General features: G+C 39.3%; 2 protein-coding genes across 4 annotated transcripts in view; both read right to left on the bottom strand.

Moving 5' to 3' along the window:
• Positions 1–2077: 2077 nt before the first annotated feature.
• Positions 2078–5567, bottom strand: LOC141785885 (putative pancreatic secretory proteinase inhibitor). Its single transcript, XM_074664489.1, has 4 exons — positions 5435–5567; positions 2698–2729; positions 2430–2542; positions 2078–2205 (listed from the first exon to the last, which is right to left on the bottom strand). The coding sequence occupies exons 1-4, from the start codon at positions 5484–5486 to the stop codon at positions 2160–2162; spliced, it is 243 nt and encodes an 80-aa protein (XP_074520590.1). The 5' UTR covers positions 5487–5567; the 3' UTR covers positions 2078–2159.
• Positions 5568–5769: 202 nt separating this feature from the next.
• The window catches only part of LOC141787116 (phospholipid-transporting ATPase ABCA1-like), a 62798-nt gene continuing 51982 nt past the window's right edge, over positions 5770–16585 (bottom strand). For all 3 annotated transcript variants that reach the window (XM_074665360.1, XM_074665359.1, XM_074665358.1), the window contains 13 exons: positions 16361–16538; positions 16156–16271; positions 15927–16071; positions 15726–15849; positions 13663–13792; positions 13385–13568; positions 12220–12326; positions 11974–12115; positions 11753–11887; positions 11544–11647; positions 11362–11454; positions 11025–11268; positions 5770–9097 (listed from right to left, as the gene is read on the bottom strand). In XM_074665360.1, the coding sequence (XP_074521461.1) occupies positions 8954–9097; positions 11025–11268; positions 11362–11454; positions 11544–11647; positions 11753–11887; positions 11974–12115; positions 12220–12326; positions 13385–13568; positions 13663–13792; positions 15726–15849; positions 15927–16071; positions 16156–16271; positions 16361–16538 (1846 nt within the window). In that variant the 3' untranslated portion in view covers positions 5770–8953. The remainder of the gene's footprint in view (positions 9098–11024; positions 11269–11361; positions 11455–11543; positions 11648–11752; positions 11888–11973; positions 12116–12219; positions 12327–13384; positions 13569–13662; positions 13793–15725; positions 15850–15926; positions 16072–16155; positions 16272–16360; positions 16539–16585) is intronic.

The raw sequence follows: 16585 nt of genomic DNA on the forward strand, positions 1-16585 counted from the left end.
CTTTTTGTGGACGTGAGCTTTAGTGATGTTTCTGTTGTCATTGTTGACACAGCTATCCACAGGATGGGCCTTTCTAAATAAAGTTTGGGACTTTGGACTTTTTCATCATTTCTACTCAGTATCTCTTAATATTGACCAAGTTTCATTTTCATAATTTTGACTTTTTAACATATATCTCATATACTGACTTTTAATTCACAGTTTGAATCAAGAATCTAATAATTTTGGCTTGTTGTATTTTTAAAATCTTACATATTGTCTTACAGTTCTCTTTCTACACCTTATATTATGACTTTTTGTCTTGTAAGTGTCTCATAGTTTTGAATTTTTATCTCAAATTTTATGTTTACTATTCCACGATAAAAATAATTGAAAACATATATTTACTTTTGTCTTAAAATCTGATTTGGTATCTCATAAATTTGAATTGTATCTCATAATTTCAACTTGTAGCTCATAATTCTGACTTTACATTTCATAATTTGTAATTAGTTTCTTGTTAAATTGATTAAGTGTCTCATAAATTTCTATTCCAGTATTTTGATTTTTTATCTCCTAATTTAAACTTTCATCTCATAATTTCATTAATAGATATTATTATTATTATTATTATTATTATTATTATTATTATTATTATTATTATTATTATTATTATTATTATTATGAATTTCAACTCTAATTTCAGATTTCAGATTTTGTTTCTTTAAGTTTTGACTTTTTAATCTTATAGTGTTGACTGAATATATCAACTTAGCAGCATACAATTTGGAATTTGTTTTATTTTACCACCAAATGTTTTTAATTAGAAACTCAGAATTTTAATTCTTTTTATATGATTTCAAAGTTGTCACTTAGAATCTCTTAGTTACAACTTAGTGTCTCAAAATTTAAACTCTTTTCTCAAAATTTGACTTTTTAATTTTTTTTAACTCAACACTTGTATCTCATATAAATCCAAATGAGTATGTTGTAGTTTTCACATTATATCTTCTACTTTTAAATTTTGTCTCACAATGTTAACTTTTTCCTCATAATTGCGACTAACTTTAATTAGTTACTCAATTAGCTCAGTATCTTAAATTTCAACTTTTTATTTAAAAATTTTAAATTAGTGTCTCCAAACAATGATTATTTATCTAATGATAACAAAGTATCTTGAAAATCTTGATGTTTTCATCGCACAATTTTCACTTTTTTTTCTTGTGATTTTGACTTTATATCTTCAAACTTTGACTTGGTATCTCATAACTTCGCTTTTAGTTGTTCATAATTTACGACTACGTTTCTACAAAGTTCAGTTTTTTGTGTCACATCTTTGAAGCTTTTTCTCAAAATTGAAAATTTGTTTCAAAATTCTTTTTCTAAAAAATACAACATTTAATCTTGCAGTTTTGAATATGAATATTTGCTCTGTCTTAAACTCAACTTTAATGTCAGGTTTATGATTTTAGTTCTCAAAGTTTTGACTGTTTTATCCTATAATTGTGACTAAGAATCTAAAATGTCTGCTTTTTTTTTTTTCATAAATAACCATGAGAATCGAATAATTGTGACATTTTAGCTCATAAATAAAACACAGTATCTCATAATATGACTTTTATCATAATTTTGATTTTGTTAACCTAATAGTTTCCATTTAGTATCTCATATTTTCAAACTTAGGCACTAAAAGTTTTGGCCTTTAAGCTCAAAATATCAGCCCAACAACACATATTCTGACTTCTTATCTCAGTAAATTGACTGTGTCTTTAAATTTGAGGGAGAAGGTTAAAAGAGAGTGAGGTAAGAAACAAGCAAACACTCAGCTCGATGATTACGAGACAAAGTTCAGGTTCTTGGTCCACGAGCTGCAGCATGACGGAGTAATAATCTCAGTCTGCTCACAACATGACGACGCAGATTTCAGTCTGAAGTTTCAATCTGGTGAAAACTGTTTTTATTTCTTTTCTCCCCCGTTTTTTAGGAATTTCTATTGAGGAGTGAAAACAGGTGGATAAACACAGTTTGATTCATTAATTGAAGTTTATTATTCATCATAATCATGAGTAAGTCCTGTCAGGTTAAAGACCCACGCTGAGTCTTTAATTCAAGCCTGATTGGTCTGATTGGATGTGACGTTGCCCCCTGGAGGCAGCTCAGCAGCTCAGCAGCTCAGCAGCTCAGCAGCTCTCCTCTTTGGTTATCAAAACGTCAGTCTTGGTTTTTCTGCAGAGAAAAAAAAGACCAGTCAGGCTTCACCACCAGGGGGCAGCAGAGTCTCACTCCTCTGAGGTGATCTGATGCAATGTGTGAATTTAACAGCTGTGTGTACGTGTGTGTGTGTGTGTGTGTGTGTGTGTGTGTGTGTGTGTGTGTGTGTGTGTGTGTGCGTGTGTGTGTGTGTGTGTGTGTGTGTGTGTGTGTGTGTGTGTGTGTGTGTGTGTACTCACTGCCTGTGGGCACACAGGGTACACTCGTTGGCGTAAGTGTTTCCATCGCTGCCACACACGGGGGCGAGGTTCAGAGGACACGCCACGATCTCCTCAGCGTCAGGACAGGAGGGCTGCCGGGACACAGAACAGCATGACTCACATGATGATGATGATGATGATGATGATAATGATGATGATGATGATGATGATGGGCCAGGAGAAGGAGCACATCATCTTCATCATCATCATGAAAATAAAGGTCTCTGATTCACAGAGATGAACCAACCTTTCTCTGGAGATCAGAGTCCTCACTGGCTCCTGTGAAGAAAAAAAAGAGAAAAATAAAACCTGACTGTGTGGTGTATAAAATAATCTTCATACAAGAAACTAAAAAGTTGATTTTTTTCACCTGTTGAAAGATTTTCTCACTTTTCATGACAAATCCAATCATCATTTCAATCTTTTAATGTCTTGAATGAGACATTTTTTCTGGGCTGGTCTGCTGAACGTGGCTCAGATCTCAGAGAAGTCTAAAAGGACAATCTTGACTAAAATATGACATCAACACTCATTTGGATTTCAGTTTTCACAGTGAATCGTACTTCTTCCCAGACTCTGACTCCAGAGACTTAACTTTAAACTGGTGCTTGGAGTCAAAATTGAGCCACATTTACCTGAGAAGTCCAGAAAAAATGTTATTTTTCAAGATATTATCACACAAAAATGACGCCTGAGTTTCTGTAAAGAGCTTTTAAAAAATCTGTGACGTGGTTCCAAGGAGTTACTGAAAAAATGTTGTACTTCAAGAAACTAAGAAAGCAAACTTTTCTTACCCCATTGCTATTTTTTTCCTTGTTGCTTAAAATCCAGACACAATTTTTGTTTTTTGGTATCATGAAATTTACACATTTTTTAGACCTGCCCAGCTCAAATTAAAGGGACTGTGACTGGTTGCGGGTTATTTTGAATTGCTACTTCTTCCTCCGTTGTAATATAATCGCTGCAAAGACAGGGGGCGGTAGAGAAAAAAATGTTACAGAAAGCAGTAAAAGCAACCAAAAGACGAAGAAGTGAAGTTACGTGGACCAAACATACGGACCAAAACAATGGCAGCACAAAAGTTGCTCGTTGACGTCATTCGTGGCGCGTGAACCATGCGACCACGCGACTGCGTCAAGCATAAACTAGGCTTTAGCTTCCAGTTCAGGTAGACCAGGACCGGATTGATCTACAGCACTTCTTGGTCTCTCTGACTACACCACAGCAGCTAGCAGTGAGGAGATATAAAACACAGAGATCTGCGCCTCGTATCCAAAAAGTTGCCTTGAACACAGAAAATTTGTTTTGATTCCGATCTCCATTTAATTCCAAGACAAACACACGTCTCACTAAAAGTAAGTTACGACACTGTGCAGAGACTCCAGGCCAGAAGGTGGCGATAAGGTGCAATTAAAACAGATCCTCCTCATAACATCTTTAACTCTAAGCGGCCGTTTACGCGACAACAGTTTTAGGATGAAACAGAAAAGTTTTGTTGCATTTCAGCCTCGCGTCTACATGGAAACGGCGTTTCAGCCGACCTAAAACACAAACTTTTAAAAACAGCCTCCAGAGAAGGATTTTTCTGAAAAGCTGCCGACAGTAAGCCGGCGTTTTCAGTGGAAACGATGACATCACACTCTGCCTTGCGCGCACATTCAACAGGACAACAGTCCCGTTGTTAGGATGGTGGTGATCTAACGTGTTGAGCTTGTGCTGCTCAATCTGCTGAATCTGTGACTGTCTTTAACTAAATGAGCATCTGTTGCTCCACTTTTTAACTTAGCATTCACCAACACACCAGATGATCAGCTCAACTCTACTTCAGAGGAGATCTCCCTAAAGTGGCTCCTTTATAGCACCATCTACAGGCCTGACATGCTTACTACAGCGTTTCCGTGTAAACGCAGATTTTTTTTCACAGCGTTTTAGTGTTTTCAGATGAAACGTTGTCGTGTAAACGGGGCCTAAATTTGTTCTTAAATCCAGTTTGGAGTCAATTTTGTCTTTTGATATCATGAAATAAGACATTGTTTAGACCTGTCTACCCCAAACTGAGTCTATTTGACGTTTTTTAAACTGAAATAAGGTGGGAACATTCATGTTGATTGTAGTTTTGCATTGGGGTTACTTTTCGTCTTTTGGCGCTGTCGGCAGATTCCACGGCCAGTTTGCTGTACATTACAGGATATAAGTGTATACACTCATCTAGAGGCTTACATCAAGAAAAAACACCCAGTTGATTCATTTTTCCTTCCTTAGCCAGGTGACTGTGGCTCATATGAAGTCTAAAATGACTAAAATGTGACATAAGGAAGTAATGACACGTCTTATTACTCATCAAAACTGTCTTTTTAGACATGGAGTAGTGAGAAATGTGTCATTTCAAGATATTAAAGGACAAAAATGATGCAAGAAACTTAACTGTGACTAAAAAAAGCCCCAAACACTGGCTTCAATATTAGTTTTCAAAGTAGAGAGCCTCCTTTTTTCTTCCCCCTACAAATTAAACTCACATATCTTTGCTTTATTTTCTTATTTCTAACTAACTTCTAACAGTGGCACAAACTAAAATGAACAAATGTTTATTTCTCATTCCTTATAAGACTTAATGTGAGCTACATTCACCTGACAAGTCCAGAAAAATGTCTTATTTTTAAATGATTGTTGCTGAGACGACTGCTACAAAGACGTTTTCAGGGTTTGTCAGGTGAATTTAGCTCCTCATACGTCCAATAAAACATTTGTTTTTACTAAAAAATAAGATGTAAACACTTGCCTACATTTCTGTTTTTGCTATCTCTGCAGCGACGGGTCCATGAAGGAAGCATTAAAAGTGAGGACACAAGCTGTGGTCACCATATGTCTCCTTCATGAGTCAGAAAGCCGTCTAAAAGTTTCTGTTAGTCCAAAGCTCTTGTGTTGGTAGTAAAACCCTGAATCTTTAAAGCAAAAGAGGCCAAACGAAGCATTTCCTGAGTTACCTGCAGCCACACAGATGAGCAGGAGTCCCAGAAAAACAACGCGTCCCTTCATGCTGCCGGTGGATGAATAACTCAGCCACAGAAACCTCTGAGATAATCTGCTTTTCCCAGCACTATGATTGTGTGGTTTATGACTGTGGCCTCATGTGAGTGTGTGTGTGAGTGTGTGTGTGTGTGCGTGGGAGCACAGCAGGTGAAAAAAGCACACACAAACGCATGCACTATCTAGAACTCAGTCATTAACACACACACACAAACATGCAGCGTGAACGCCTTTTGTCCAGTCGTTAACTCCGAACACACGTCACAGAAATAAAGACGAGCTTGTTTCAAAATGTATGAACTTTATTTATTAATGCAAAGAATACCTATACACAATGAGTAACAGACTCAAACAGCTGTTTAATACTTAAAAAACATGTAAACAAATAATATTGAGCACGAAAAGAGAAAGGTCACCTCCTCATTGTCCTGTTTTCCTCTCTAACCTCTCCTCTTGGAGAGTCTGATAAATTCTGCTGGGTGATGTTAGGATTGTTTCTGTTCCAGTGCAGAGGTTTTTCCTTTGAAATGTCTCAAATCTTTTGACACAGTCGTGTCTGAAGTCTGTCATAAAGTGCTCGTGTTTAGCGTTGATAACGGAAAGCCCCTCAAAGATTTAACGTGACACGAAGCGGTTACCCTGGGCGACACTTTTTGGACTATAAAGCTTCACAAGCAAAACTCTCAGTCAATCTGGTCCCTGTGTTTAATCAGTCTGGACTACCCTGCAAAAAAACATCAGTCTTATCAAGTGTTTTTGACTGATTTTCTGTAGAAAATGTCTTTTCAGACTTAATATGAGCCACATTCACCTGACCAGCCCAGAGAGATGTCTTGTTTTTTATGTTGTGACAACATTTTTTTTTTCTTTAAAGTCTAATCTCATCTTAACGGAAGACGAGAAGAGCCACTGAAAGAAAAAATACGTCAATTATTTTTTATTACCATTTTTAAATAATCATTTTTTTAAGTCGGAATTTTGACTTTTTAATTAATTTTTTTTTTTTAACTTTTTAATTTTTTTTCTCCGAAAAAATAGTAATATAAATATTGGATGTATTTTTTTTTTCCTTTTTAATTTTTTTTTCTGAAATTAAAGTCAGAATTCTGACTCTTTTTTCAGAAAAAACTGTAATTAAAAAATGGATGCATTTTCTTCCCTTTTAATTTTTTTTTCTGAAATTTAAGTCAGAATTCTGACTTTTTTTTTTTCAGAAAAAAATAGTAAGAGATAAAAAAATTGGACGAATTATTTTTTAGTCCCGGTACGTCTTGGCACTCCCTCCTAACAAATTTTAGATCCCCACCGAAAAATACACAAGAAGGGCAGCTGTTAATCATCGTTAAACCTTACTAAAGCTTCATTTTCAACCTCTTATAAATAACGAAAATGAAACTTATCAGAAAAAAAGAGGTCTGTAATACAAAGCAGACAAAAACTATCTTTAAATCAAGATTGTGAGAATTTTTTCTATATTTTTTTAAGTTTGACCACAGCCCAGATGTACTGAGGAGGACTGGGTCCAATCTAAAAAAATGTATAATTATTTTTTTTAAAAGAAAAATATCATTTTTATTTAATTACTATTATTTCTGAGAAAAAAAAATGGTTTTCTAAAATTTAAGTCAGAATTCTGAGAAAAAAAGTAATTCAAAAATATTTGGACGTAATTTTTTTGTTTGTTTTTTGGTCAGTGGCCCTGGTCTTCTGGTATACATCTGGAATGACTGGGGAGATGGATTTTTCTGACCTATACTGCAGCCAGCCACCAGGGGGAGCAGTTTTTGTGATGACCTCACTTGAAGTTGAACAAGATGACGTCCATTTTTTTAAATCTATGGTTAAAGAAATTCAGACCTCATTTTTGTCTTTAAATAACTTGAAACAACATTTTTCTAGATCCAGTTGACTGAGGCTCATATCAAGTGTAATCAGACCATTTTGACTTAAATTAAGACAGAAACACGTGATGAGGTTTCGGTTTCTTGCAGTGCAGCTCTGGAAACATTTTGAAGTCTCAAACTTCAGCTTTACTGACGCGACAGTTCGTCTTTATGTGGCAGGAAGTTTGGAATTTGGCAACTTCACCCGAGGATAGAAAAAGGATGTTGAACGCACAGGTTTGTTTTGAAGAGGACGTGTGTGTGAGCTGGTGGAATATCAAAGCACATCTTTACAAAACAGTCACCTCCTCCAGATTACGCTGGTTGATCGACGATACATATTCAGCTTCTTTTGGCACAGATAATGTTTGTTCACTCCACTGGTAAAGTCTCAACATCACAAAACTGCTACTGTACATAATATCCACAGGCGGTGACGGCCTCAGGCGGCCGCACGTCCCCAGAATCACACCGTTTGGATTCCCACCACCGTCACAGTCAGAGTCCTCGGCATGCTCCTGCACGCGCCGTCCTCCAGGTGTGCAGGAAAGTGGAAGCATGCAACGTATATTTCCAACTTTCAGGAGCCTGAAGTCACACCACAACCCTCTCTGATGATCCTTTTTTAAAAAAGCGGACAGGGCGAGTCGAAACAGACCGCGCCGTACAGACATCGAGCAACCACGAGATTCTTTTTTAAATTTTTGACACATTTTGTAAAGAAATCATCTTCATTTCTTTTTGTGCTTTGACCATTGAACGTATCAGTTGTTTACATTCCTTAGCAGCCCACGTTGTTTTTGTTATTAATGGAGTGGTCCGGTTTCTCTCCCCGTCGTCGTACAGCGTAGGCACCGTGCTGGACAATATCAAGGACAACGATTAAACCAAAAAACGTCTTAATCTCGACTGTTACTCAACCAAAATAAGACAGAAACTGGTATTAGAAGTTAGAATCAAATTGTCGTTAGAAAAAATAAAATGTTTTTTTGTCTCCTGTTTGAAGGGTTATAAATACTTTTCCTCTCCAGCTTCGCTTTACAAAACAACAGAGTAAGTTTGACCCTGATAAAAAAGTCGTCCGTCCTTCTTTTAGTCGTTGGCAGTGAATGAACAAAGCTGTTTTTTTTTTTTTTTGCTGTTGTGAAAGTAGCACAAACAGTTCCTACTGCTAACTACTTTGACCACCACCGGGGCTCAGAGACTTGAGGTCTCTTTCCAGTCGAGCACAGGATCTCAATCCTGCCGCCACTTCAAGTGTTCAGAGTCTTTCCTTCCTTCTTTCCATCCGTCTGCTGGAGGAGAAGCACCGGGCTCCTCCTCTTAAATATTTATATTTCTTGCATTGATTTGCATTGAGTTTCGTTCTGTCAGTGTCACAGGACCTGCAGTGTCTGCCCCTCTGAGAGGCTGTGCGCTGAAGAGCAGGTCCACTGAAGAACGAAGAATTAAAAAAGACTAAAAAATAGAATTAAAAAAGCAAACAAAGTCTGTGTGCCGCCGCCGCCGCCGCCGCCCCGCTGGTTAGTGGTCCATGTTCTCAGGGTTCAGGGGGCGGGGGGAGGATGGGGGAGGCGTCCGCTCTCTGTGGAGTTAGACACAGCTCTCCCTGGTCTTGTCGTCCATGAGGAAAGAGTTGAGCTGGGAAATGTCCACAACCACAGCGTCCCTCTTGTTCAAGTGGACGTCTTTCAGGTGGTCCTCGTCACTTTGGTCCTTGGCGAAGTTTACAAACACCTGGAGGAGGAGGCGAAACCAGGAGTTAGACTGTGTCACTTCACTTCATCTGGAGCATGCATAGGCTGCTCGTATGAAGCTAAAGCTGCAGAAACTCAACAAACGTGCTCAGAAAACACATCAGAGGACACGAGACCAGATTTAAGTAATGATAAATAGATCAGATTGCAGGATGAGAAATACCTGGAGCTACAGTTCAGGGCATGTTTGCATGTTTGTACTACAGCGTTATGCACGAGACAGGTGTTTGTGTCTTATTTTCAGTAAAAAATATATTTTTATACTTGATGTTCAACTGGAAATTCCAGAAAAAGTTTTGTTTTGAGTCATTTAAAGACAGAAATAAGTTCTGAATTGCTTGGAGCATTAAAAAAATGACCTGCCAATAAAACAAAAATTTTCTTGAATTATTTTTTTTTACTTGTTCCCATCAATTCAGACCCCATTTTTGTCTTAAAATAACCTAACATCTCCTGGACTGGTCAGGTGAATGTGGCTCATATTAAGTCTAAAAAGACATTCTCTGCTGAAAACAAGACAAAAACGATTTATATGATTTCAGTTTCTTGCAGTGTACAGGTGCTAAAGTAGGATTACTGCGCCTGTTTGGCATTTTTAAATATGGCGGACGTATGTGTTCAGACAAAATATGTGAAAGGAACTGAATAGATACTTGGAAAAAGTGTGATGATGCTGAGAAAAACAGCAGATCTCAGCCTCGTTTCCACCAAGCAGCCCGGTTTAGAACAGTACAGTTTGGTACGAGTTAAGCCTGATCCTGTTTGCGTTTCCACAGCCAACCCTGCCCCCTGGTGGTAGGCGGAGTGTAAGCTGGATGCTGATAACCACGTCTGGTAAATAATAGCGTGATGTCATAGCAGTGCAACACAGTGTACCCCGCTAATAAATCCAACAAAGAAGAAAAACGTGACACAGTAAACAAAGAGCGACGCTGGAAGACATCTGGGAATCCGTTTTTTTTTTGTGTGATAAGCACGTAGCTCTTTGATACAAAGAACAATCAAGCTTTGTCCGTGTGCCACCTGGAGAAATACAGCTGTTGGGATCAGATCAGTTTAGTCTGGCCTCCCAAGGAAAGGGTGCCCAAAAGTGGGACGGTACATCCTGGTTATTTGGGGATCTGTCTCGGGATCAGTCAGTAGACACTCCATAAAATGTGTGCTGTACCAAGACAAACGGAACTGAACCGTCGGAGGGAACAGGGCTTTAGATTTAGGAGACAGGAAGTATGAACAGGTGATCTGAATTTTCTGGATAGAGAGTTTTCCAGGAAATTTCTAGGACATGTGACGTTCTGCGCCTGCCTCGCTTCCATGTTGCAATTTGTTAAATGGACAACTTTCGACAGTTGTTCATGCTAGGCTAATGCTATATGGGCTGCTCTGTAACAGTACATAACAGCCCCTGTTTCCACCAAGCGGCTCAGTTTGGTTTGTGACGTTTCCTTTCACTAAAACAGGACCAGGTCCCCAAATTACCGACCGTACCGTCCCACTTTTTGGTTCCCCTCTGTGAGAGTGCCAGACAAACTGATCCAACCCCAGAAGGTGGAGCTACAACACTGCAGTCTGTTGATTGGTCGAAAGAATCGTCACTTCCTGTGTGGCAGCAGCAAGAGAGAAACAAAGCTTTCTTGTCACTCGCTGGATGTCTTTCGTCGTTGCTCTTTGTTTACTGTGATTTCTTCTTCTTCGTTGGATTTATTAGTGAGGTCTATCTAGAGATGGCGCGGTTGGCTGTTAAATTGTAAACAGGATCAGGCTTTACTGATGCGACCCGTACCAAACTGTGCTGATTCATACCGGACCACTTTGACTACTATGACCCTTGATTTCATGAGTCTGCGATGATGTCAGCAGACACCGCTGACCCTCTCTGAGTTAGAGTCTTATTAGTGAGCTCTTACTTGGTCTAGGGTCGTCTGGGAGACGGAGTAGTCCTCTATGCTGAGCGCCTCCTTGTTCTTGGAGAGCAGGGAGAAGATGCGGGCCAGTGAGGTAAGCGAGGACGGCAGCTGATACTGCAGCATGTTGCGGTGTTTCTCCTTCAGCGTGCTGCCCGGCAGCTCCCGCTCGATGAACTCCATCACCGGCCGGAGGTCCGGGTTGGGCCCCGCCACCCGCAGGATGATGGTGTAACCGTCTCCAAACCTGAGACCAGAGTTAGAAACAGAGCGTCAGTTTGTGGGAAACTTTTTTTTGGTTGTGATGATTCCTGATGTGGTCTCCAGCCCGGACTCGGACCTGTTTTTGAGATGCTGCACGCTGCCCAGGCACCGGAACCTGCCGTTGACCATGATGGCCATCCTGGTGCAGAGAGCCTCACACTCCTCCATGCTGAAGGAAGACGAGACCAGAGGTCAGAAAGCTGAGTGTAAACGTTTCTGTGCGCTGATTAATACTTTTTGGAGGCAGTGTAGTCTCACCTGTGAGAGGTCAGGACCACAGACCGTCCCTCTTTGATGATGCTCAGGATTGCGTTCCACAGAGCCCGCCGTGCTTTCGGGTCCATGCCTGTCGTCGGCTCGTCCTGCAAACACAGAACCACAGACACTCAGCTGCTGCTAAAAAAACCACACGATCGAAAGAGTACAGCTGCTTCAAATCAAAGAAATCACAAATCTGATCCACTGACCAGGAAAACCACAGGAGGTCCCCCGATGAGAGCGATGGCCGTGGACAGCTTCCTCATGTTCCCTCCGCTGTAGCTGCCGGCTGCTTTGTCCACATATTTGACCAGACCCAGCTTCCTGATGCCCCACTCTGCCACCTGGTGGAGGAAACCAAGAACTCATGAGCATCAGAAACAGACTGGATTTAAAAGAATGGATCCATGAGTGTTTCTGGGTTTCTCACCTCACACACTTCCTTCTCGGGGACTCCTCTCAGGATGGCGTAGAACTCCAGGTGTTCTCTGCCCGTCAGCAGGTCGTTGATGGCGTCAAACTGAGGGCAGTATCCCATGTTCTGATGGACCTCGTCTATTTCTGTGTTCACACTGGAGGAAGGGAAACAAAGAGGCGTGTTTAGGTTTGTAAAACTTACTCAGCTGGCGTCTGAAGAAACTAACATGGTTTATAAACTGTGTGTGAAGCTTCTCACCTCTTCCCGGCCAGGTACGCCTCTCCGCTGGTGACCAGAGAGTCTCCGGTCAGCATTTTGAAGGTGCTGGTTTTTCCTGCGCCGTTCACCCCGAGCAAACCGAAGCACTGGAGAAAATGAGACACGTTAACTTTAAAGCCAGGATTTAAGTTTCTATATTCTTATCTGTTTTTTTTTTTAACTTGCTACGGTGCAAAAACTGAAATCTTATCAAGTGTTTTTGTCTTGTGTTCAGTAGAAAATGTGTTTTCAGACTTGATTTGAGCCACATTCACCTGACCAGTCCAGAAAAATGTCTTGTCACAAGTTATTTAAAAAGAAAAATGAGGTCTGATTTGCTTGTAATAAGGTAAAAAAAAATAAAACTTATGAAATTAACCTATGAAATAAGAGAAAAGTTACTTGTACTAAGGCACATTTTTCTTATTCTATTGGCAGATTTTTGTACTTGTTACAAGCGATCCAGACCTTTTTTTTATCTCTAAACTACTTGAAACAAGACATTTTCTGGACATTTTTACTTAAAATGAGACAAAAACAACTAATAAAATTTTAGTTTTTTGCTGTGTAGACTTATCCCGTGACAGCTTCTTTAAGAATTTGGTTTTTTTTCGTAAAAACTTTTCAGCTTTTTCTCTGCTTCAATAAAATCAGTCGGAGAGAGTTACCAACTATTGTTCACATTAAAATCACAGCTCACTGTAAAAAACTAAAATCTTATCAAGTGTTTTTGCTTATTTTCAGTAGAAAATGTCTTATCACACTCAATATGAGCCACATTCACCTGACTAGTCCAGAAAAATGTCTTTTTTCCAAATTATATTTTTACATGAAACAAGCAATTCAGACCTTTTTTTTTTAATGACTCGAAACAACATTTTTCTGGACTGATAATTTGAATGTGGCTCATATTGAGTATAACAAGACAATTTCTACTCAAAATAAGACAAAAACTCTTGATAAGATTTCATTTTTTGAAACTGCGAGGGAAGAAAGCTGGAGCATGGACCACCGTCACCATCGAGGGCTTGTTTCAACTCTTCTGTGTTTCTAACTTGTTTCTGATTCTTTTTGTCATACTTTCTATAATTTTTTAACTAAATTGTGTAAAAGAGCAGCTGTCACCGCGTAAAGAAAGTTTTTCAGATTGTGAAATCTTGCTCACCTCTCCAGGAGGGATGCCGACACACAGCCGATCCACCGCCGGCTTCTGTTTGCGTTTGTAGATCTTGGTGAGCTGCCTCAGCTCCAGGATGTCCGTCTGTCCGGCTCCACTCAGGATCCTCTGCCGCTCTCTGGCCACGTCTTCATCCTCCTCTCCGATCGGCTTCAGGTGGCTTGTGGACGACCTGGAAGGATATTTCACGCTGAGGTTAGCCCTTTAAATTCTTACTTTTAGGGATCTGCAGTTTCTCTGAGGATGACGTTGAAGGTGTTACCCACCTGGCCTTGATGCAGAAGCGGTACTGAATGAGGACAGTGATGCAGAAGAAAACCACGCCTTCGATCGCCATCGCAAACAGGTTTTTTCCCACCATATCCCACGCCAGAGGGGAACGGAAGCGGTTCTCACCTGCACCCAGAAAACAGAGGAAAGACGTTAGACTTATACAAAACCCTCTGAAAAATAACACCACCCTTCCCACAGAGCCACCTAGATTTTTTTAAACATTTTTGTGTGTTTTTTTGTTACTTTTACTGCGTAACGTTTGTAACCAACATCTGTGCCTCAAAGTTCAATTTTTTTATATATTCTCACACCACTAATAAGTCTTGCGTAAATAATAATAATAAAGTCTAAAATGTGTAAATGATTAACAGCAACACTGATTAAAATGAGTTTTAACATTTTGTGCAGTGATTGAAAAACATTAAAATACCTCTTTTCATGAAAGTGACCAAAAATGGCCGCCTCTTGTTTAAATTCTAAAAATTCTATAAAAGTCATAAATTTCAAAATATTTGTTCACTTTCACCACTTGATTTTTTAAAATTTGTTCCTGTTTTTATACCTAAAATATTTAGTTAATATAACACCTTTTATAGAACAAAATCACAAAGGGCTTCACAAGAAAAAGACAAATAAAATCATAACAGCATGAGTAAAGAAGAAAAAAGACAAAAAAAAGAAAAAAGAAAAATGAAACTGAAAAAAAAGAAAAAAAGACGAAAAACGGAAGAGAAAGAAGGAAGAAAAATAGAGAAACGAAAAAAATAAAAGAAAACTAGAAATAAAACAAGAGAAGGATAAACAAAAAAGGAAAAGAAAGAAAAATGAAAAAATAGAGAAAATAGAAGTTTAGAAGAAAAAAAATAGAAAATAAAAAAAGGAAACAGAAAAAGAAGGGGGAAAAGTAAAAAGACAAGAAAGGAAAAGAGAGAAAAACAGAAACAGAAAAATATATACATATATAAAATGAGAAAAGCATGAAATCCGTTTCTTAAACACATTTTAAGTGCTATCTGAATTAGGTTTTTATCCAGCATTATATCTAAGTGCTTGGCAATAGTTAACAGTACCAATGTTTTTCTGCAATATTGCAGGATCTTATGCAGTGATAGAAAACTATAAAAACTCCCCCTCTTTATGAAAGTGACCAAAAATGGCCGCCTCTTGTTTACATTCTGAAAATGCTATAAAAGTCATAAATCTCAAAATATTTATTCACTTTCACCACTTGAAGTTTTTTTTTTTCTTTCCAGTCTTTGTCATGAAATTCAGAATTTTAACCCTTAAAGTTACTCTGCATTATAACACACATCTATGATGTCATTTCATACAAAAACATAATAAAAATATTTCTCCACTGGAGTGCAGCAAACCATCAACCATTACTGGAACATTACTTCAGAAACTACAATTTACAAGTGTTTAGTTTATAATAAAAGCAAATTCATCCAAATATTATGATTTTGTTCTGCAAGTTACAAAGAATGAAAACGTGGTTTGAATGGGCGTGGATGGAGCACAACTGGGCACTTGCATGAAGAGAGGTAGTTTTTGAAATAAACAGAACACTTTTATATATTTCAAGTGCTGAAGCTGAAAAATTAAAATTGAAGTGATAACACAGATTCTTGGAGAATTTCAGCCCAGCAGCATTAACACGGCTAAACTGATCGCAAAAAAAAAGAGAAAGTGAAGTGAGCGCAAAATACCGGGTTAGCAAGGTGCGTGTTTGTTTAGGAATTAAATGGAGATTGGATTGAAGCTAATTTTCTTTGTTCAAGACAACTTTTTACCAGATACAACACACTGAGGTAAGGTATTTATCAGTACAGTTACGTAGAGATACGGTTTGAAATGTGACATCAAGCAAATGCCGTAGGAGCTGGCTTTATGTAGCGCTATCGGCAGCTATCGGAGCTCTGAGACATGTCTGTAACGTGTAACGTTAGTGAATCCTGGTTATGTCCTGTCAGTCATCTACCAATCAGAGCTAACGTAACCTCATTTTTCGTTTTATTGATAGACTTTGAAGTTTAAAGAGATCAAACATAGTTACCAAATCTCTCCAGAGCGTCCGCCATGGCCTGATTCTTCACCATGTCGATCAGACCTCGGCCCAGACAGAAGTGAGGGAAGATGAGGAAGACGTTCTTCAGGATGTCGTTGATGCCTCCGATTTCCTGAAACAGAGAACTCAGAGTCAGTATCCTCTTTGTTTTGTGTTTAAACGGTCGAAGTCTTCTGAGGATTTATTTACATTGCTTCCGAAGAGCTCCAACACAAAGGTGGAGACGCTCCCGTTGATCCCGATCAGTATGTTCACGCTGGTCAGGACCACGTAGGCAGTGCTGGGGATCTTAAAGAAGAAGGAGGCCGGGTACATCAGAGGAGTGATGGACCATCTGAGGAGAGACATGAAGACGATGTTAAACTAAAGGCGGATTTATGAACAGAGGTTTGATTCACAGAGTGTGTGTTGAACGTACCCGTAGAGCAGCAGCAGCAGAGCCAGGACGGGCAGGTTGGTGGAGGAGACGTAAGCGTCTTGTTGGAAACACACGAAGATGATGATGACGAGCGTTGCAGGGACGATGTAGTTACACTGGAAGAGGAGGATCAAGAGGCGGTCAGTGTCATCAGAAAGTTTTGGTTTGAATCAAAGCATCCAACCTTTGGTTTGTGTTTCCTCACCATATCCCAGACAAAGTTGGCGAGCCAGTACAGGAAAGGCTGCACCCCGCTGATGAACTGCATGTGCTTGGCCTTGTTCACCCTCTCCTGGATGAGGAAGACCACAAAACTGGCAGGGACGAAGGACATGGCGAAGATCACGCAGATGGAGACCAGCACGTCGACTGATGTGGTCATCCTGGCGGAGCAGAGCGAGTCAGGGTTAGAGGTGGCGTCTCACAGAGA

The sequence above is a fragment of the Halichoeres trimaculatus genome, unplaced genomic scaffold (assembly GCF_033239565.1).
Source record: "Halichoeres trimaculatus isolate MK-OKI-2021-1 unplaced genomic scaffold, fHalTri1.1 fHalTri1_scaffold_2, whole genome shotgun sequence".
Taxonomy (NCBI): Eukaryota; Metazoa; Chordata; class Actinopteri; order Labriformes; family Labridae; genus Halichoeres; species Halichoeres trimaculatus.

Excerpts from the sequence above, each read along its gene's own strand:
- LOC141785885 (XM_074664489.1), bottom strand. The coding sequence starts at position 5,486 with ATGAAGGGACGCGTTGTTTTTCTGGGACTCCTGCTCATCTGTGTGGCT. Across the intron at positions 2,730-5,434 it reads GCTCATCTGTGTGGCTGCAG|GAGCCAGTGAGGACTCTGAT; the intron begins GTAACTCAGGAA and ends TTTTCTTCACAG. Across the intron at positions 2,206-2,429 it reads ACCCTGTGTGCCCACAGGCA|AAAAACCAAGACTGACGTTT; the intron begins GTGAGTACACAC and ends TTTTCTCTGCAG.